Source organism: Adiantum capillus-veneris, chromosome 9 (assembly GCF_014529385.1).
Source record: "Adiantum capillus-veneris isolate H3 chromosome 9, ASM1452938v2, whole genome shotgun sequence".
In the NCBI taxonomy this organism is placed as follows: Eukaryota; Viridiplantae; Streptophyta; class Polypodiopsida; order Polypodiales; family Pteridaceae; genus Adiantum; species Adiantum capillus-veneris.
This window is the reverse complement of record NC_140939.1, coordinates 120127730-120150797: the sequence shown is the minus strand read 5'-3', so window position 1 is coordinate 120150797 and position 23068 is coordinate 120127730. Positions and strand designations below refer to the sequence as shown.

At 42.6% G+C, this 23068-nt stretch overlaps 1 protein-coding gene across 1 annotated transcript in view; it reads right to left on the bottom strand.

The window, feature by feature from the left end:
* Positions 1-13902, bottom strand: part of LOC147451084 (two-pore potassium channel 5-like) — a 67952-nt gene extending 54050 nt beyond the window's left edge. The window contains exon 1 of the mRNA XM_086520855.1: positions 12500-13902. Coding sequence (XP_086376981.1) covers positions 12500-13797 — 1298 coding nt within the window. The 5' untranslated portion in view covers positions 13798-13902. The remainder of the gene's footprint in view (positions 1-12499) is intronic.
* Positions 13903-23068: the final 9166 nt, after the last annotated feature.

The window sequence follows — 23068 nt, the reverse complement described above, 5'->3', positions numbered from 1 at the left end:
TCGCATGCCGGTCGCATCTGTACCAAGATCTCGAGCTCCCGCACCTATAGGGTCACTTGCCCTTTGAATCGGACGAGATTTCTCCCGTAAAACCTCTCCGAATTCACCTGTACCTACGGGGAATTAGCCACTAGCTAACCCAGTACCTGTGCAAGGGGCTCTTGCCTCAGCAATCGCGCATAAACCCACACAACTGTACATCAGTCAAATGAAAAGCCCTCTTGTGGGGCATCACATAACTGCACGTAAGGGGGAGAGAGAGCAGTGTGTAGCGTGCAGGGCATCACTACTAGCACCACATTGTACATAAAGGGAAAGGAAGCACTCCATAGCTCTTAACCTGTGGCTGGAAACTCAAAAATGAGCCTCCCAGCTATAAATTCAGCGCCACTTCTTCTTTGCATTAAGCAAGTGCATAGAAATGTGTCAGTTGGCGCATTTACAAGCATTTTCCCGTTTCGGGTTTTCCGCTTAAAAATCTCCCGACTGGTTGCTCAGTTGACTTCGCGGCAGAGTTGTAAAATGTTCCCCTAGTCATACCGGAGGTGATGACACGAACACATTTCACGGCCCAAAATAGCATTTTCCTAAATTTTAGGAAAATGATTCCGTTGGGCTCCCAATGGTCTTCTGACCATCTTCCTCATTGGGACTGCAATGTGGCCCAACTATCGGATACTCAGTTGGGATACTTTCTGTTGGTAGTCACACCTTGACTTTAGGCCTTTATTGAGTTCACTTCCTAGTATCCACCAACTTGCTAAGTACAACGGGGGGACCTATATGATCTTGCTTTGAGCCTAGACATCCTCTTACCGTACGAATTTCAGTGCCGACCACTACCCATCTGCGGGTGAAACTACCGTTCACATTGGCCATAGAATGTCCGACCGTTTGCTACTTCATGAAGAGGGTCTCAAAAATAAAACAAAAACCATTGGAAAGAAACCAACATTTAAAGTTAGCAATTGCCACGTCCTCATGACATAGTTAACAGCTGCCACGTCCCCGTGACATTAGGTGGCCTTAGTATTTTTATGAGATCGTGGACTCTCAGCCAGCTTGCTCAACCCAACAGTTCTAGCCTATATGAGCAGCCTATGGGCAGCGCTAGAGAGGCAGAAGAGGCACCAACCAGGAGAACCTGCAGCGCCAGTGTTTGCAAGGCCAGAGCACCAGCATTGTCAGCCTCTTCTCCAAAAGCGTTTTCAACCAAGAAGCCTCAGAGTTTTCAGCATTTAGCACCAACGTTTTCAACCCATAACAGCCAGCAATTCGGCCCCTTTGATCGCCATCAGTTCTCAGCCCCTAGCCTTGTCACGGTTACAGATCCAAACCATCAACAATGCTAGCAGATTCCGACATTTAGATGTAGCGTCGTCGCCCTTGTCCTCATCGACATCATCATCGTCAACACAAACCCATCAGTACCTCGTCGTCGACATAGATCCACAGAACCTTGTCGTCGACATTATCCTCGTCAATATAGACTCCATCAGTACCCCATCGTCGCCATCGTCATCGACATAGACTTCATCAGTACCTCATCGTCGCCATCGCAGTCGACATGGACTCCATCAGCATCGTCGTCGACATAGACCCATCAATACCTCGTCGTCGACATAGACCCCATCAGTACCTTGTCGTCGACATCATCGTCTTCGACAGAGAACCTCTCAGTACCTCAATACCTAGTAGTACCTAGCATCAGTAGCATCAACACCAGTACCCAGCATCGGTAGCATCAATACCCATTAGCATCACCATCTCAACACTTACTCGTTGTATCAGCATTGTGCAAGAATAAAGAAAGTACTTGCTCTGGCAACAGAGCAAGGGAGCCCTTGAGAATTTGGTAAACGACATTCGTTGTCCTCTTTTCTCTCTCTCTCTCTTGTGTCTCTGCCTTTCTTTTAGTTCAGATCAGTCATTCAAGTGAAGTAAAATGTCCCTTGTGTTTGTGTTGAGTACTAGATCCAAGCTAAATCCATAAACACTTCCGCTGCACGTGACATTGGTATCAGAGCTCTAAGTGTGCTTCGGCTTCGTGAACTCAAGGGAAGTACCAGGAACCCCAAGTATCCAAGAAGGATCAAGAACCCAAGCAGAACCGAGAATCGAAAGAACCTCTTCTGTTCTTTTTTTCCCTGAAAGAATCTTCTAGTCCGGATCATGGACCTATTAGCTCCCGTCTTCATTGCCATGTCTTTGAAAGAAGACCAACATCGGATACACGAGAATCCAGATCTTGAGTACCGGGATCTACTTGCCTCTTATGCGGATATGGAAGGAGTTGGAGACATGATCCCTAACCCTCTTTTGCATTCGCGTTTGCATGTAGTGTGCATCCACTCCCGTCGACATGGAACCATTGGAAATACCTCCGAGCACCCTTATCTTTCAACTTCACCCGCAATGTTTTCATGGAAGGACTATTCGAGTGGTAGTACTTGCTCGCAAGGCAGAGTCAGCATGAAGGCTGGTATTCTGTGATGGTAGTGAGCCTACCTAGCAACTCGATGGTCGGTGTTTACATCGCACCAAATCTAGATCCGCAGTATCCACGCGTTTGGAAGAGTTTTCATTGGTTATGCATCCACAAGCATCAAAAACGGTCAGCAACAGAAGTACAAAAGAAACCAGAGATAGAAGTTCGGCACTTGTGCCTCACCTTTAACAAGGAGCATGTCACGTGCGCACTTCACTTGCGCTACGTAGACATGCTTCTGCTGCAGTCTAGCATGAGTCATTAGCTTAGAACTGAGCCTGGCACATTTGTGAGCCTCTAACAGGACGTGCATGACCAAGCCGGTCAATAGATTGCATACCCTCTCTTGCACAGGCATTTTAGCATGAGCACTTAGCCGCGTGTGAACCACTCCTAGCGTGACTTTATTATTAAGTGACCTTAGTATTTTTTATGAGATCATGGACTCTCAGTCAGCTTGCTTGACCCAACAGTCTTGGCCTATATAAGCAATCTATGGGCAATGCTAGAGAGGCAGAAGAGGCACCAGCCGCCAGGAGAACCTGCAGTGCCAGCGTTTGCAAGTCCAGATAACCATCGTTGTCAGTCTCTTCTCCAGCAGCGTTGTCAGCCTCTTCTCCAAAGCACCAGCGTTGTCAGCCTCTTCTTGCATGGTGAAGACTTGCTTGGAGAGACAATATTCCTGCAATGGTGATGGTCGTCCAATGATGTATCGCTCGCATTGGACCTCCAAGGGAACGAACCTAAAGAAGGACACCGGAAGGTACATGTCGAGAAACATTTGGTTATAGTCGTTCATGGTTTTTGTGGCAAGCATTTTCAAGTTTCCCCACTCTGCCAGATCCGGAATTCAAAGAGAGAAGTCATATAACTGCGTGCAAAGACTGTCTTGAAAGCTTGCCAGGTCCTTGGAGCATGCGGTTGTGTCACGATTAAACTCCACCACTGCATCGCATTATCTTTAAGAAATCTCACTGCTCTAGAAATCTTGAATTCTTCTGTATAGTTCCCCAAAGCATAGATGTTGTCGAATTGATGTAGATATTGCAATGCTTTCTTTCGATCTTTCACCCCGGAAAAAGTGAAAAATTTGATTGTCGTGCCGCCAACTGTTATGTCCCGCTCTTGGGAGAGGGGATCTAGCCTAGACGCCGTCGGGATGGGCGTTGAGTGTCCGAGCGGACGTAGTGTGAACACGGCCAGTGTGGCCGGCCATTATTATAAAAGGGAGGCCAAGGCCTCATTTGCAGTTATCGACCCCCACTGGCAGAGTGCCAGTGGTTAGCCTGTGAGGCTAGGAGTGCGCGAGGTCACCTCGAGGAGGTGAGGCCGGGTGGTATGGGACGCTCGGTCTTACAGGTGCACGTCTACGTCCTCGGACGCTGGCCCAAGCACGGGGGAGCTGCCGGATGGTGGCTATGATCAGGTGGCCCGACGCAAGCGGTCCTGTAGCCGGGAGATCCACTCTCCGCGCTCGTTTCATGGTATCAGAGCCGGCTTGGCTGCATGAAGGACTGTGTGCACACCTACGGGCTGGTCAGAGTCGGATAATCACTGTTTTATGTAATTTTTTATGATATAACTGTTTAATCAATTATTTTCTTCTCATGAGCATGTTTGCAGGTGAAATTTAATGTGCTTCTTTCTGATTTTTGATAAGATTCAGCAATCTAACGAGCAGGAAGTCGAAAATCAGGAAGTTATTTGTTAATTTGCTGATTTCTTTTGTGAATTTCGATGAAAATCACTTTATGTTGTTTAATTTTCTCACTGGGCATTAAATGTAGCATAGTTTATTAAACTCCCTTTGTACTCCTCTCTGTGAAGTGCTACAGTGAGTAAATACAAAGAGAAAGTGAGAGAAAGGGCGCAGTGATTCTCCTTGTAGTCTCCAGTGTGGAGCGAAGAGAGGGGGCTGCTCTTGATATGCAGCAAAGAGGAGAGAGAGCTGAGCTCTTGCGCTGTAGAAGAGGGGAGAGAGGTTGCGCAAGTGGGCACAGAGAGAGCGCACACAGAGGTCCAGTGTGGACTTTTCTATTACGCTGGCTTCTGGCTGGCGACCCCTTCGTGTGCTTGCCACGAGTGAGCACACGCTTGGGTATCCAATTTCTCTCTCCACGCGTCATGTCCTCTGGTTGTTGGCAGCGCTGTTAGCGTTCGATTTTTTTTATCACGCTACATTTCATTTGATTTTTTGTGTGAGTTAACTGCCTTAATTCAAGTGCCCAATTTTAAATGGCCTGGACACTTTAAGTTTTTTTTATAAAGAAAGTGTGAAACCTGCATACTATTAAAAAAACTCTTACAGAGAGTGAGTTTTTGCCAGAAGAGCTCAGTTTTCAGCCCTCTGCTTCTCTCCCACCGCTCCTTCTCTCACCTGCTCGCACTCCCGCGCTCCCGCCATCTCCTGCTCGCCTTCAGACGCTCACGCCGACGCGAAGAGCTCCTCAAAGTTCAGCTTTTCGCAACCGAAAAGTGCAGAAAAGGCCCAGTTTCGCGTGAAATTTCCAATTTTTCACACACTTTGCCATGGATTCCTCCAACTGAGATGTGCAGCGTGGCGACGCGCCAGGTAATGTTCAAATTCCATTCACGCGTACTCTCTACACATGGATTACAAGTACTTTCCAGAGTTTCGACCAATGTGTTACCGCTCTGAAAAACGCGAACATTCAACGAACATTCGCTTGGCCTCTCTCAAAAGGGTCGTGCAAGGGCTTAGTTCCCGGCTTACTGCTCTAGAAAATACGGCTCAGTCGACAACTGCGCGTATTTTCGAGGGCGAAACCCATCTCGAGCAATTGCGGACGCAGATTGCTGCTTTTGGGCATTCACAAGGTGGTCCAACTGCCACGATTCCGTACAAAAATACAAATTTCTCAGGGGAAGAGAAGGAGTGTACGGAACTGGTTGTAAATAACTGGCTGCATCAGTGGACCACGTATTTTGATCTCCATGGGGAGCATGATGAACGGAGGATTCAAACGATTCCTCTATCTGCGCAGTAAGGCGCTTACCTGGTTGCGCGACATGACAGAGAAGCCTACGACGTGGGCTGATTTCTGTGTGAAATTCAAGAGGGATTTCGCCAAAATGGATCTTTTGAAAGCTTACGCAAAATTGCAGAGTCTTTCGATGAAAGCTCTATCTTTTGATAAGTATACAACAGCTTTCAAAGAGACGCTCACCTTCTGCAAGGTGGATTCTACACACGCTGTGCACATGTACCTGCTGGGATTACATGAAGGTTACCATTGGGCCTTAATCAAGGACAAAGCCCCGACTGACGTCGAGGATGCAGTAGCAAAGGCCAGGACGTTCCATTTCATAATTATGAGAAGAAAAGAACTGCAGACTATCAATCCGGTAAGGGCGCTTCGAGGAAGCGACCCCGATTCCACCATAAGTCCAAATCACCGCCGAGATCTTCTCAGGAGAAGAAAAAAGCCAAAAATGCTTCGGTTGTTGATGCAGTGAAGAAGGGGGCTTGCTTCGGATGTGGCCAGACGGGTCACCAAATCAAGGATTGCCCCAAGAAGAAGACAAAGAAACCGCAAGGCCGTCCTTCTGTTCAGATTCCAAGATCTCAGGTAACTCTGATGTCATTCAAGTTGAAATCCATCGTTTAGCGCACAGTTCATGCACTATTTGTATTTTTAGCACCATAGTGTTTGGTAAGCACGATCTTCTCCGTTTCCCCAAGAAGATCAATGGTCACGACGTGACCGTACTTCTTGATAATGGAAGCTCACACAATTTTGCGGATGCAAAATTGGTGCAGAAACTGAGCCTCCGGACGCGGGACAGTGACCATGAGTATCGCATGAAGATGGCTCGTGGCGAGGATACGAATGTGTGGAATCGGATGGTTCCAGACTTGTCGCTCGAGCTAGCTGATTACAAAGAGAAACTGGATTTCCATATCATGCGCCAGGACAGAGCAGATGTTATTTTAGGAATTCCATGGTTTTATGATAAACAAGACTCATTGTATATAGACTATATACATCACTCTCTTGTTTTTGTTAAGCAGGACATACCTCATGTATCTGTGTCGCTTTGTAATCAACACTCTGTAAATAATGGTTTTGCAATACCAGTCGTTACTACTTTGGATGTATAAAGAAATAAAGTCTTCTGATGCTGACTTTTATCAATGTGTACCATCTGCTTGGTTTAGTTCATTAGTGCTTGGTACTTCTGTCACTAAATTTTGTAAAAATGTTTCATGTTTTTCTGTTGAACTTAGGGATTCCGATGAATCCAACCTTATCCGAGAAATCATGACTGATTTCGAGGATGTTTTTCTGGATGATCTACCTCCTGGCTTGCCGCCTTCGAGAGGAGTAGATCATGGCATTGAATTGGTGGCTGGTAGCCATCCCTTCTCAAAGCAACCTTATTGGTTTAGTAAAACCGAGGAGGACGAGATTCAGCGAAATAGCTGAAAGATTATCTCGACAAGGGTTTTGTTCGGCCAAGTAAATCTCCGTGGGGAGCGCCAGTGTTACTTTCCCGAAAGAAGGATAACACTATGCGCTTCTGTGTCGATTACAAGGGGTTGAACAAGCTCACTGTCAAGAACAAGTATCCGCTCCCGCGCATGGACGATTTGATAGATCGGCTCCACGGAGCTTTATATTTTACGAAGATAGACCTACGATCAGGCTATCATCAGATACGGATCAAACTGGAAGATATTCCTAAGACAGGCTTCCATACGTGTTATAGTCACTACGAGTTTTTGGTCTTGCCTTTTGGTTTGACCAATGCTCCAGCTATGTTTCAGCAGATGATGAATGATCTGTTGAGACCATTTTTAGGCAACTTCGTTGTTGTATTTCTCTATGATATCTTGATCTACAGCCGAAGTTTGTCTGAGCACCTAGCGCATATACGCATTGTTCTCGAAGTACTGAGAATTGAGAAGCTTTACGCTAAGGCTTCCAAGAGTAAATTCTTTAGGAAAGAGCTTCTATACTTGGGTCACATCATTACTCGCGATGGAATTCGCCTTGACCCTAAAAAGTTGGATAAAGTGCGAAATTGGCCCATTCTAAAGAATGTACGCCAAGTAAAGTCCTTTTTAGGCTTTATTGGATTCTTTCACAAGTTTATCAAAGATTACTCTAAAGTTGTTGCTCCGCTTACACAACTTTTAAAAGGGGGGGTGAAAGGGCCAAAGACTTCGGGTCCTCATCATAAAGGTAATTCTCCTATTGTTTGAAATGAGCGTCTCAACGAGAGCTTTCGGACACTAAAGCACTTGGTGACTACTGCACCAATATTGCACATTGTGGATCCTAGCAAACCGTTTGTGGTTGACACGGATGCTAGTGATTATGCTCTGGTGCGGCATTATACCAGGATGGACGTCCTGTTGCATTTGAAAGTAAGAAGATTTCTGACGCTGAAATGTGTTATCCAACGTACAAGAAGGAGCTTTATGCTGTAGTCCACGCCTTGAGGAAATGGCGGCACTACTTGTATGGCTCTACGTTTGTTGCATGGACAGATCATCACTCCTTGCGCTATATCTGTGATCAGGGTGATCTCAGAGGCCGGAAGGCTAGATGGATTGAGCTTATGCAAGAGTTTGACTTTGAGATCCGTTATAGAAAAGGATCCAGCAATCGAGTTGCCGATGCACTCAGCAGGATTCCTGAGGTTAATGCCTTGTCTATGGCTGAAATCTCGACGGATTTCTATCTCTCTCTCCAAGGGCTATGTCGTTCTGATGGCCATTTTGGCAAGATATGGAACGAGGTCGAAGCGGGGCATGACTCGCATACAGGCTTGGGTGGTCCGGAGACCCAAGTGAGTCGTGCTGGAGAGACGAGACAGCAACAATATTCCATTAGAGGTGGACTAATGCTCAGAAATGGTAAAGTTTGCGTGCTGGAAATCGGTGAGATTCAACAAAGGGTTTTGTGCGAATGCCACGATGTTCCTAGCGCTGGGCATCCAGGCATCTAGAGAACTTTGGCTTTGGTCAAGCGATATTTCTATTGGCCAAGGATGCGCTCTTACATAGAGAGCTATGTGAAGAGATGCGCTCAGTGTAAGGTCAATAAGGCAGAGCACCTTAGGAAATCTGGCCTGCTACACCCATTGGAAATCCCAGATGCCAAGTGGCAAAGTATTTCCATGGACTTTATTGTTGGTTTGCGAAATACTAGTCGGGGCAATGACGCTATTTGGGTTGTGGTCGATAGACTCACAAAAATGGCGAAGTTTATACCAACGAAGTCAAAAGTAAAAAGCCATGAGTGGCGGTTTTATTTGTCGATCAGCTTTATAAGTTGTATGGTCTCCCAAAAGATATCCTTAGTGATCGAGATACTAAGTTCACTGGCCGATTTTGGCGAGATGTCTTTGCTCACCTTCAGACCAAGTTGAGTATGTCGTCTTCTGACCATCCCGAGTCCGACGGACAAACTGAGAGGAATCTAGACACAGGCAAAGCTTGATTTCAGCTTAAAAAACACTCTTCCAAGGTCAAAACATCAATGCCATATTTGTGTGGAAGAGCACCTGCCACCATTTGATGCCATGGTGTTGGCGCAGATGAATTTGTACGAGAGTACATGGAAGGAGAATTGACAAATCAAGAGAGTGATGACTAGTTTAAGCCATTGGGTCATGGAGGTGCTCACCATGTGGACTACTTTGTGTATTTCCATGCGGAATTTCCCATGTGGACTCCCTGTGTGGCACAGCCCGTGTGCCACTTTTCATGTGGCATTGCCCATGGACATTGCCTATGTGGACTGTCCATATGGCATTGTCCATGTGGCTACCTTAAGGAGGTGGAGGTACCTTCCACCAAGTTGCAACTTTCCACAAGGAGATGAAGGTTCTAGGAAGTTGTTCGTGGTGGTGGAGAGACCTTCCAAGAAATTCCTTCAAGGAGATGGAGGAAGGTGCAAGGAAGCCTCAGAACCTCTAGTGTGAATTTTTGTAGAACTTGACTTACCTCCCAAGGAAGGTTGCTTAGAAACTTTCTATAAGCTGCTAGGAAACATGTCAAGAAATTTCTAGGAAATGGTCAAGAATAGCATGAGCACACATGTAGCATTCCTAGAAGTTACCCCGAAGCTGCAGTAATCATCTTCTACAGCGTAGACAGAGCAAACCAGCGCTTCCAAAGTCTACTGGAATTTTATTCAAAGAATCTCCGTGCCCCGACCCCGGACTTATTAGCCATTCCCACCCTTACTTCATCATGCATCGGACGCGCTCCCGTCTTCATCGCTTTTTCTTATAGGGCATAAGCCATAGAGAACCCAAGACATGGCATTTATGGATTCAGCAGAATACTTGCAGTTTCTCCTCGACGAGCTTCACGACATCCTCAACAGAATCTTTCGATGCTGCAATGTTTTTAACAGTTTTTGAATTACATGTTACCCCCACTGATGCCCTAGGTGGTGATACCTCCTTCTCCGGCACCCGGAAGTATGAGAGCTTCCAACCGGCAACCTTCCCAGCCATCTGTTTCGATCAAGGGAGTCTTCAAGAATATGGTGCAACCATCTAACCCTGATTCTGTGCAACTACCTTTGCCACTGCCGTTGCCTCCACCTCCCCCACCACCACCTCCACCAGGCTACAATGATTGGAGCCCATATGGATACCCTTATTATCCGACCCGGAATACGCGACTAAATTACTGAGGATTTCAAGGTTGGTGAAACGAACGCGGAGAGTGGATCTCCCGGCTACACGGGCCCCGCCTACAGACACGCGTCAGACCAACCACCTGACCATAGCCACCATCCGGCAGCTCCCCCGTGCTGGGGCCAGTGTCTGAGGACATAGGCGTGCACCTATAAGACCGAGCATCCCATACCACCCGGCCTCACCTCCTCGAGGTCACCTCGCGCACTCCTAGCCTCGCGAGCTAACCATTGGCACTCTACCAGTGGGGGTCGATAACTGCAAATGAGGCCTTGGCCTCCCTTTTATAATAATGGCCGGCCACACTGACCGTGTTCACACTACGTCCCGCCGGCACTGGACGCCCATCCCGACGGCGTCTGGGCTAGATCCCCTCTCCCAAGAGCGGGACATAACATACTTCCCGCCTTAAGAACCATTGATGTCCTCATCAATGAAGTGGGGATATTGAGCTTTTAGAGCTCTAACTGGTTCCCAAGTAGCAAACCTTTCAGATTGACCCTTCCATTTAATTAAGTACTCGTCATAAGCCTTTTGGCACGAATGACGGCTACGATGATCCAAAACTGCCTCTGGTTCTCGAAGAATATACTCAGTTTGCATATCTTGCCATACATTTTCCTCGATAGGCACAACAACGTCGGCTTCGCCCAATTTCACTTTAAGACGGCTGACATGGAACATTGGATGTACACTTAACATCTGAAGGAAGAGCCAGTTTATAGGCAACTTGGCCAATTTCTTTGTGATCAAGAACGGACCACAATATCTAGCTGAAAGCTTATAATACTTTCCTGTCGCATAGTCTTGGAATCCTTGGGTATCTTCAGATAGACCCATTGTCCCACATCTAGAGTCCTTGGAGACCTCTTTTGATTAGCATAAGTAGTGACTCGATCACGAGCCGTTCTTATACTATCCTTAGCCAATTCGAGCATTTCTTGCATGTCATAGAGGAAATCACGAGAATGGCGTTCCTGGACTCTCTCTAAGCCAATAGCAATCAGGGATTTAGGCTCGAATCCATACATCAGCATGAATGGGCTAAATCTAGTAGCTGAATGCTTGCTACTATTATAGGCAAACTCTAACTGTGGAAGATACCTTTCCCAGTCAGATTGCCTATGAGACATAGGCTCTCAACATGTCCTCTAACGTCTGATTCATCCTCTCAGTTTATCCGTCGGACTCGGGATGGTCAGAAGACGACATACTCAACTTGGTCTGAAGGTGAGCAAAGACATCTCGCCAAAATCGGCCAGTGTTGCTTTGCCAGATTCCACACATGCACGGGCTACGTCAATGGATTCTTCACCCTAGCCTCCGGAGTAGGCTTATGTTCTCATAGATGTGCTTTACGCATAGTCATGAGATGAACACACCTATCGGAGTTGTGACACATGAGGTTTACATTTGTCTCTCCTATACATGAAAATCAACCGATGCAAAAATCAAAACATTGTAAATTCTCCACTTTATTCGGGTGTAGCTCATCCTCTAAACCGCTGCTTTTCATTCCTGTACAACCCCGTTGGAACCAGAATATTTATTTGAGCCTATTTCAGTTTCATTCGAGCCTAGGACTCTTCTAGTCCACATGAAATTGTTCTTAAATGGGACACTTATCATCAAAATATTTGGCATGGGTCAAAAGTGGGGCCTCCTGTTTTTCAAGGTTCTATCATTATTCACCACCAAGTCGTATTTTTAGTGACCCTTGGGCTCATTTTATTAACAGAGCTTGTTTTAACACTTTTGAATTGTAGAGTTCTAAGTATTTTCCCCAGCATTATCCATCCATCTCCTCCTTTGTGTTTGTATACGCTCCTCTCTCATATCCTGAGCTTGAAACACTTTAAGCTTCTCTAGTCCCCATATCGCAGATAGGAAATTATCCCCCTTGTCTTTTTAAAGACATCATTCTTCGCTTTCATTTACAGGAAAATGGTTGCTTTCTATAACCTTCTTGAACATATCTTTCTCCATCTTCCAGAAAAAAATGCTCCTTCTTTAGGCACATATCATTTAGAATCATATCACAAATGCTGATCTTTCCTCTTAATCAAAGGAGCCATTCATATTTCCCAATTTCCTCATGTGGTAATAGATTTCCATCTTCACAATCAGTGAACCTTATCTAGCTAGCTCATTTATAGTGCCGACTTATCTATTGAGCATGTTTTGAAGTTTTCACTCTCTAATATCTTTTCAATAAGAATTCTCTCATCAATAAAAGCACGGCCCTATCTCAAACACTCAATACACACAACTTCCTAAGGAATCTAGACACAGGCAAAGCTATCAAAGGTTCAAAAACTGTATATCAAATACCTGACACTGCCATCATTGTCTAAATCAGCTGCTAACAAATCTGCAAATGTCATCTCCTTCTCCAGAACCCACTTCGCAATCAGCCGATGTCGCTTGTCAATGCGTGCCTCTGCAAGGTATAGAAATGATTGCGCCACTGCAAGTGTACTCACAAGAAGCCAAACCGATGCAAAAACCCGTCCTGATAGAGTTTTGAAAGCATGGTCTCCATAACCCACTGTAGTCACAGACATGCATGACAAGTAGAATGCATCAAGCCAACCAAGCCCCTCTAGAAATCCCATCATGAATGTTCCAATACCAATGCACATAACTACTACTCCAAAGGCCAAAACAACCTTTGATCGAACCCTCATTCGCCCTTTCTTGACATCCACAAGATAGTTTTTGGCAGTTTCACGAGGACCTGCTGCTACTGAATTTAAGAGCAGGGTTTCCTGCTTTTGTAAGACATAGCTAACCATGGCACTAAGAAGTATGTCAATAAAACCAAACCCCACCAGCACAAAAGCACACGAGAAGAGCTTTGCAATCGGTGTTACAGGTGTTATGTCACCATATCCAATGGTACACATGGTAACAATGCAAAAATACAAGGCATCGAAAAAACCATTGGTAGTTGCTCCAGAGAATTCTTGCCCTCGAAGTGTATAAATTAACATGCCCACTGACAGATACAGCATTAGTCCAATAAATGCTTGAGAGACAACTGACATGGGTGAGGCCAATGCAGGTGGAGCTGCCACATTAAAGTCCACTTTTCCAGACCGAAGGCGATTAATGCCAAAGATAGCAGGCGCAGTCCTCGATCTAAACAAGTGCCTAGAAGCATTATCTAAGGTGTGCTCTCCTTCCAGAGTTGCTGCTGCATGCGCATCATAGCCCTGCAACTCCTCAATGCTCATAATGGAGGGCGGCCTCGGCAGACCTTTGGGTGATTTCTGGCTATCGGTTCTGGTAAAAAATCTGGTGCTGGTGTTCTCGTCCAGCTCATTCCCCTCAATTACTAGAGATATAGAGCTCTGCGCTAGGTCGGAGTCAGGAACTTGCTCAATGTTTCTGTCACGAAACGACGAAGAGAGGGGGTCCGCTGGAGGGAAGCGGGCGAAGTCCAGACAGCTGAAGGAATCGGAAATGGAGCCAAAGATGAGGCGATCTTTGATACTGGACGGAGTGGCTTCCGAACAGGCCGGGAGCTGATCCTGCTGCATGCTGCATGTCTCCGATACGCACAGCTGGGGCAGCGGCTTTCTGCAAAGCAGCGGCTCCTCCATGGCGCCCTCCTCTATCATTATCATTCTTAGTATTGTTCACTCGCCAGGGAAGTACAAGGCGAGTCGCGACGCCTCCGTTGCCATGCAACATGGCATCCACTCAGAGGCTCCAGCATTGTAATTTGTAGGCTGCCGCGTCACTACGTGCCACGTGCAGCCCTGCTTTTTAAATTACCCATGGACAGAGACTCTCAGAGAAGCGGCCTTTTCGCCAATATTCTACCCCTAAGAGCCGTGTCCCACTGCTACAGAGGTGGCCTTTGCTATAGGACAATATGTTTACATGTAGTAGATTACTCGTGTAGACATATGGAACTAGTTTGCCTTGATTGATTCAATGTGGAAATAGTGTGTGAATTAACAAAGAGGAGCATTGTTGTACCTTCCCCCTCATATCGTCTCTTATTTTGAAGCCTTCGTAGCATCTCTCCTCCAATCTTTTACCAAAAGCTCCACGACCTCACAAGACAAATGAGATTTCGCATTAATGGATATGTGGAGAATAAAATTTGCAAACAGTAAATTTTAAAGATGGAAAAAGATGCATTTCCTGCATTGGGATGCTTGTGCCCATTTAAAAAAAAGAAAAACCATGCATACATATGGTGTAGAGTTGGCACCATTCTCCACATTCATAACAACACCTTAAGGAACGTGCCCTTCCCCTACCACTTTTATCCCCTCCAGTGTTGAAGGGGGACTTATCCTTCTCCTCCCGGGTTGGAAGGACTTTCTTATTTCAAAAATCTTGCAGTTGGACAAGAAAGAACTCATTACCATTGATTAAGGTCGGCTTGTGATATTCTAAACTGTTGTGCAGTGGTGCACTCTCAAAGTGTCACTTCACTGGACACCCAATCTCAAAAGCACCCAATCTCCCTCATTAAAGCGGAGTCATCATCGATACTTATCTACAGTTTTCTTATGCTTATCCCAAGCTTTCTGAATGGTTGTCTTCACTTGCTCATAAGCAGCATCCAAATCCTCCACAAACTTGACAACTTGAAATACATCATCCATCACCTTACCATAGGTGAAAGCTTCTTAGCTCCCTCAACAATCTCAAAGGGTGCTTTACTAGTAGAGCTATGAATGGTGTTGTTATAAGCAAACTCCACCAAAGGCAAATAGTGTTCCCACTGTACTAGATTATCTGACACATAATACTTCAACAAATTAAGAAGTGTCAAATTCGTTGCCTCTAACTGACCATTTGTTTGTGGATGATAAGATCAAGAAAATTTGAAGGTAGTATGTAAATTCTGCCATAAAGCTCTCCAAAAGAATCCTGTCATTCTTGGATTGCTATCACTAACAACAATAGACTTTGGCATCCCATGATACATGAAGACATGAACTAAAAACATCTTAGCCATCTGTCGTGATGTAATCTCTTCAGAGTTGGAATGAAATGTGCTTGCTTGTTGAATCGATCAATGGTCCTCTAAACGCCATTATTCCCAGACTAAGTTTTCGAAAGATAAAACATGAAGTCCACGGCAATGCTTTCCCACGAAGATGAAGGAATCATGAGGGGATGAAGTAGACCAAGAAGTTTTCCGCGAACAGACTTTACTCTCTGGCAAACCAAACAACTCCTGACAAAATTTGGTATCCTTGCCCAAAGAAGGACAATAGAAATACATCTCCATAGCCTTAATCAAACTATCAATACCTCTATGACTAGCATAAGGTGGAGCATGACTCTCTTCTCTTTTTAAATCTTCGTCACACAAAGCTTGCCATGTCGTGTCAAAAAGTCATCTTTCAGAGCATAATACTCTGGATGTTTGCCTCTATGAAGAGAATCATAAAATCATTATCAGTCACATATTGATCATGCACCGCATCTAGCTCATGGTGAAAAGCAATATAGACAGTTTCCACATGTGGTTGCCTACATAAGGCATATGCCACCACAATCTTCTTGCCTAACATCTTACCACATGCCTTCAAGATGCAAGCGTAGTAGATTGCATCTATAGAGACACGCCCTCACAATGCATCCGCTTAAAACAGTCCAAAGCTTCCTAGTCCTGAGATTCTTCGGCCTGACCCTGTTGGGCATATCTGCACGACATTCCAAACAACATTGCATTTTGGGAGATGCCCTCAACTCAAACATTTCTTAATAAATTGAGTAAAGTGGGGCAAAGGTACATTGAGGCAGAGGCTCTTGATTATCAGATGATTTCAAATCATACCTACAAAAGGGGATGAGATGGAAATCTAAGGATGTGAGCAACAAAAAGTGATTTCAAATCATCTCTACAAAAGGGGATGAGATGGACATCTAAGGATGTGGGAAACAAAAAGTGAGTATATACACATCCTCAAGCAAGAACATGCAGTTCAAGCCCAAGGTAATTTCTCTGTTAAAAAAACGACTGAACGAGTACTTGTTGCTTGGTTTCGATTGCCTACATTGTTGATGGGTGTGGAAGTTTATGTCCAATGATTCGATGAGGGCTAGTATACCAAGGTACCTGTTCATAGAGAGAAAATTCCTTTGAGACTAATGATGGGGACATGAAATTTTTCCAAGTGGGAAATTTTCTTTGTAGGGCCCATAGATCCTCTCCAAGGTGGCCACCTATCAAAATCTCCCTATATCATGTGCCCTCAAGAGATTATTAATAATACTCCAATATGCACATTATATTTATATTGTGGACCTATTTAAAAACTCCCCACCTCCCTCTAATGTAATCGTAAAAGTATACATTCTTGACTATTAAGCCTCTCTAGGTAACTCATGTGATATGATACACATTGAGGAAAGTGACCACCCCAGAAGACCCACGTGCATAACAACCACACAAACAATACATTATAGTGGTGGTAGATTATAATACTAAGCGGGTAGAACCTAAAGGCCACATCTTATTAATAGAGATAGTGAGTGATTGAGGGACACCTTTTCTAAACGAAGCCATTGAATCTCTCATATGAGTTCCTGGTACTTCACCAAAAATCAGCACTTTATCATCCTCAAGCCAGCGGGGACAGGCCAAGAGCACCAACAAAATCTTATGTGCAGTGCTCACCAAGATAGTTAACAAATCAAAATCTAACTAGTGTCAAAAGTTACTTTCATCTTTATGGGCTTATCGTGTAGCATTTAGAACTTCTATAGGAAAAATTCCCTTCAACATAGTGTTTGGAGTCAATGCCATATTACCCTTCCTGTGGCAAATAAAGTTTAGTGGACTAGTCACAAATTCTTGGAAAGGCTCAATCAACTTGAAGTAGTTGATGAAACCGACTAAGGGTAGTGGTAGGTACTTATGCGCAGAAACGATGTATGAAGGAATTCTATGATCAACATGTCAAAAACAAGGAATTTTCAATGGGTGATTACGTCACAACATGCTAAGAGATTGAAAAAATGAGGTAATGGACCCAATGTGATTTATGACGCATCATCAAACAGGAAAATCAAGCTTGCTATATTAGTGAAAGAAGAAATTGAAAAAACGAGGTAATAGACCCATTGTGATTCATGACACATCATCAAACGGGGCCATCAAGCTTGCTATATTAGCGGGAGAAGAAATGCTTAATTGAAGAAGTGGTTGCATGCTTTAAAAAAACAACATTCCCCTCATGCTAGAGATGCTTGAACAAACTCATGCTATAAGGGAACAGAAGGAGGAGCAACAACTTAGAATTCAAGACACACAAGAAGAAGAAAAACCTTGAATCCTTAAGCACAAAGCTTGAACCTAACCAAGTGAAGAGTAGCACAATGAATAGTGCCACAAAAAACACCCATTAATTTCATTTAATTGTTGTCACAAGAATGGCTTGGATGCACACATGTACAAATTAATGTTCAACTCTTAGATGGTACTTTGGAAACAGCATTAGTAAAAACAAGATCCAAGTCCAATGTACAACTTGACAATCACATCATTTGTCAAGAAACAAATTAAGCTAAAGGCTACAAATAGAGTCATCATGGTAAGTCTAAGATGTGCCAATGTCAACATTGTTATGTGTAAGGTTTCCACCTCTATAGAATAAGGAAAACCCTTTTGTGATTAAGAATACTAGGTTTAAAAATTGATAAATTCTATCATAAAAGTAATTATTCTTGGTATTTTTAGAAGCTTAAGCACAACATTACTTCAGCTAGGGTTTTTTTGAACCTACAAATGTAAAGTGATCCTTGAATCACCTTCGAAAAATTACATGGTTAGTTTAAATGAATGAATAATTGGAGACCCTAGTAAATATTATATTACATGATGGTCTAGACAAAGTGTCACATGGGCTGACCACATGGACATATATTTCTAGTTAAAGCAGGGAATGTAATCAAGTTAGTGTAACTTCATTTTCAAGCTAGTGGACGTATATATTTGAAATGTTGAAATATTAGTTCTCTAATTAAAAATAGTTATATATGAATATATGATTATTAGATTACATAGCCATCTATTAGCTATGGCTTCATGTGTGTTTAAGGGCTGGTTTGTCCCACGTTTTCCAAATTTATTTTGTAGCTATGGCTATTCATGCTCCGCTATCTAAAATAGTTGTCATTTTGATGTTCTTGTATTCTACCGGTATGGTAGTTTTTCCTTCTTCTCCTTCCAATATTTTTCCACTATGTTTGTAGGCACTAGCTCAACACTCTTTGGTTTCAGAAATTTTGTTTCCTTTGGCTCTATGTCCATCGATTTGAAAGGAAAATTTATGCCCATCTTTTCCAATTTGTTTCCTACTTTGGCCCCCACATGTGGTTTGATTTTTGGCAACTCTGTCTCAGTGTTATCGTGCATTAGATAGGAGTAGACAATAGTCCTTGTACACTCCTTGAATCGATCATACTTGGTGTTGGCTTCCATTACAAGGGTACAACTCTCACTTTTGAAATGGCTTCGTACTCTTCCATATATGATGGTAGGTCTTTAATGAGTGTTGTTTACTCTCTTTGGATGCTATAGATCCAATGTCACCGTAAATTTAATGGATGTCAAAGCTTATGTGCTCATACTCCCTGTTTATTTCAGGAATTGGGGTAGATTGGTAGGTTTAACTTCCTTCCTTTGCGCTTCTTATTGCTTCCCATAACTCATTTGACCATGGTTCCTCTATCTCTAGTATAGGTTCCATTTGACATTATATGTTGTCATCTGTGATGTTAGCAACCACATGTTCATCAAGTGGAGCTTTTGTTTCAATCACAATTTATGGTCGTTCGTTAAGCTCTATGTTTCGCTCATTAATCATTTGGGAGTGAGTTTCTATCTCCAAGCTTCGTGGTTGAGTTCCATTTCCATTAGAGAAGATGTTTCATCATTCGTTTCCTTCAATATCTCGAAGTCAACCATTTGTCTTTTAGGTTTGGGGTGATCACTTTCAAAATGTGTATCATATATGACATGCGTTAACTCGAGAGGACTATTAATTATCCAAAATGTGTAATTTTATGTATACTTTAGTGGGGGGTGGGGTTTTTTTTTAATAGGCCCACAATGTGGATGCAATATCTATATTGAAGTACTATTAATAATCTCTTGAACGCACGTGATATAGGAAACTTTTAATGAGTGACCGCCCCGGGATTTTAAGATGGTTCTACGTTTTGATTGCCTCTTGCTATATATTTAAAACGCTTTGGTGTGTGCTTAGGTAGCCATCTTGTTTTGCCGTTATTGTTTATTGCTTTGGATGTGTGATTTTGATTGCATTCTACTGGCATTTAAATGTTTTGTCTTCAGGATGGGAAAGTTTTACACTAATGCAGGCAATTTGAGAATATGTAGAGAGGTTGTGGGATGGGGTTATTGAGTGAATTAGGGTTGATTGTTCTTTTGAAATTTTTTTGGTTGTGCAACTATTAAGCAAAAACAAATACCTAGTGAAGTGATGTGAACAGAATTGAGGGTGGAACTGGCCTAGGTTTGTCTATGATTTCATTGCTCTAGGATAAGGAGCCACGATTATGGTGTCATGGTTGGTAGGGATCTCAACCATGCATAACACTAGGTTTTAGTTTGAGCCACAATAGTGGCTTGGCACCTCATTCTATAGAATTGGCTTTAAGATCCTGTATTATATAAGAAACCATGAACATGTTATATCATTGAGGTCTTGTGAAATAAGAGGAACACCTTGGTATATCATTTCTCCCAAAAAAAAGCGAAGTCAAAAAATTATGATTATCTAAATAGTAAAAAGCCACAAAATTGGCCTTTTAAATTTTATAGCATATACGTGTTTAGGTCAAAAATGAGTTGACAGTTTTTTTCCTAAAAAGAGTATATGTATTGACTCTCATTATATAGGTGCCAGGTAATTTTCCAAAGTGTTTGAGAACTTTTAAGGGGTCTACATGGGAAAGCTAAAGTTTTGAGCATTTTTTGTCCGATTGTACCTAAAAGATAACCCTTGAAAAATGATAGTCGTATAGAAAAATTGATTACTATTTTTTATTAACTTCTTACATGCCTTGAGAACAAATCCTTAAAAGGATTTGATGGAAAAAAAAATGGTTCATGAGAATATAGATTTACAAAAAAGTTGCTTATAGCCACAAAAGAGGCTCGTGTACACACAACCCTAGTGTTAAAGCTATGTTGAAGTTTCACTAGTCAAGGAGAGAAGCATGCCATAATGGGCCTTAGTTATCGTATCTTTTAAGTTCTTATAGCGGTCGTTGAACTCTTACTTCTAGTTGATGGTTAGATAGGGATGTCAAAGATGGATAGTTTGTTTTCCAAAGTGTCAATTGTTTAATGTATGGTCTGTCTTTATGGATGTAGAAGTGTAGTGAAGTTAATATGTTTTGCATATGTGAGGGTTGGGATGGTATCATTATGCCCTGTGCAATTTCCATTAGTTATTGCATATCTCCCATCTTTGTTTCTCAACTTCTTCATATGGATAAATCATGCGTATTTACTCTAATATATGGTTTAGTTTCAGTGTAGCCTCATATGCTTGCAATATAGCATCTAGTGGTTTGAAAACTTTGTATACTAGCATTGATCCTCCTCAACTAATTGTAGGGGGTTTCTGCGTAGCCTCATATGCTTTCAATAGAGCATCTAGTGGTTTGAAAACTTTGTCTACTAGCATTGATCCTCTTGAACTAATTGTAGAGGGTTTGTTTGGTCCCACATAGCTTCCTTTTTCTTATTTTGTTCCATTTTCTCATGAGCTTGAGAGAGCTCTACGGCCATGGTTGTTTCAGTTTGCTTTTGTTTGGCTTTTACCTTGTCTCATTTAGCTTTCCAAGACTTCTATTGAGTTTGAATGGATTTTCCATTGATTTTCGATGTGTTTCTCTTCACTGGCATCTCCTCATTGTTGTATTCTTTCATGGCTACTCGAGCTTGAGCTCTTGTTATTACGTTGATAGGAGCATTTTTTTAGGTGTATGACCCACTTGAACTAGGTAGAATTTTTTGGAGATTAAGCTTATTACCTAGCCTAGATATACTTTAGTCCTAGCCAATTAGTTGCATTATTGAGCATTCAATACTGCTAAAGGGTTTTTTACCCTTTGTGATCTTTTTAATTTTAGCACTCTCAATCATCTCTCTAAATCTCTCCAATTTTAGCCATAGCCTTGAAACCTCTTTTATTTCATTGGTAGCCACTTTAGCTCTTGCTCTTATTGGTACAACCCTAAGATAGGCCAAGATCATCTCCTAAAAGATACTCATCCCCTAAAATGACTCCTTTTTACTTTATAGGGGGATTGCTTTTTGTACATCTTTTCATAGTATGTGTCTTGTTCAAGTGATAAATTAGCAAACTAATATACTCTAATTTTCTATATGGTATCAAACCAGGAGAGAATCCTGTTACATATAGATTATTGAATGGAATATTGCTAGTATTCTCAAGAGACGAAGAGCCTGCTGATGCGAGTTCATTCAGAAGGTATACTTCAAGATCAGGAAATCAAAATGGTGTTTCAAATAATCCATTGCTTCATGAGTGAGCACTTTTCTTAAGTTTGTGGGAAGCGTGACTGGAGCAAGGAGTTCTCTAAAGATAAGCGATATCTGCGTTGATGATGCTGACTTCAATTGAAGAACCAATGCAAGTGATTTAATGTAGTCGATATTCAACCAACAATCTCACAACCACACACACACAAATAGAATGTTGAATTGGGCAACATCTTCTCATAATCACCACCAACGACAACGATAAGGCCTAGTTGTGTTTTTGCAGAGGAGCACTCCCAATTAATTTAAATCGTGTTGATGCTTAATTGGTGCATAAATGACTTCCCACCAACAAGCAACCTTCAAAGAAACCCAACAATGCCTCATTTTGCTATTGATGGCAATGCATCACTCACTCATAGGTTTTGCAAAGAAAACTTTTTTATGAAGTCTAGCCATATGGATTCTTCATCCACACTTGGGCATCCTCCAATACACCCTCAGCTTTGTGTTTTGTTTTTGCATGACCCAAACTCCATGGGATGGTTGTCGTCTACTCCAACAACTTGCATTAAGACAATTCCTTTTTTCATTTAAAATGTGTTTTAAGGTTACTTGAAGAACTAGGTCCCATAAAAACACTCAGTATGGTCCAAGGCTGAGGAGTTTAAGGCCATGCAGTGAAGAGGTTTTACTAATAGATTTAAATTGTCTCCTAAACCTCTGTCAAGACTCTTGAGAAGAGTAACCATCATTCATAAATTCATCTTAAATCAAATGGAGAATTTTTAGTTCTTGATTTTGAAGAGCCCATTGTATAAAGAATCCAGGCACTACCCTCATATTTGAGAGGTAAGACCATCCCAAATTTGGCTCGAACAGGTGAAAAAGTTATGAAGAAGAATCCACCTTTATCAAGCACTCTCATTAGTGAATATAATACACTCAAAGCTGTTGCAAATCGAGAGGACAAAGTCACATCAAAATCATCAATCTCACTAAGTCCTACACAAGGACCAAGAATTTATAGAACTACTAGAAAATGTATATGTCTTGCTTGTAAGAGAAACCAAAACAACCTAAACGTGTTTCTATTCAAGAATCATTTGCCAGCTGCAATTGAAAGCACTCTCATTAGTGAATATAATACACTCAAAGCCATTGCAAATTGAGAGGACAAAGTCATATCAAAATCATCAATCTCACCTAAGTCATACACAAGGATCAAGAATTTATAGAACAACTAGAAAATGTATATGCCTTGCTTGTAAGAGATGGTATGTCAAACCACAACAACCTAAACGTATTTCTACTCAAGAAGCATTTGCCAATTGCAATTGAAAGCCTTTTTTGTATGTAGTTTAGACATTGGTAGATTAGTACTC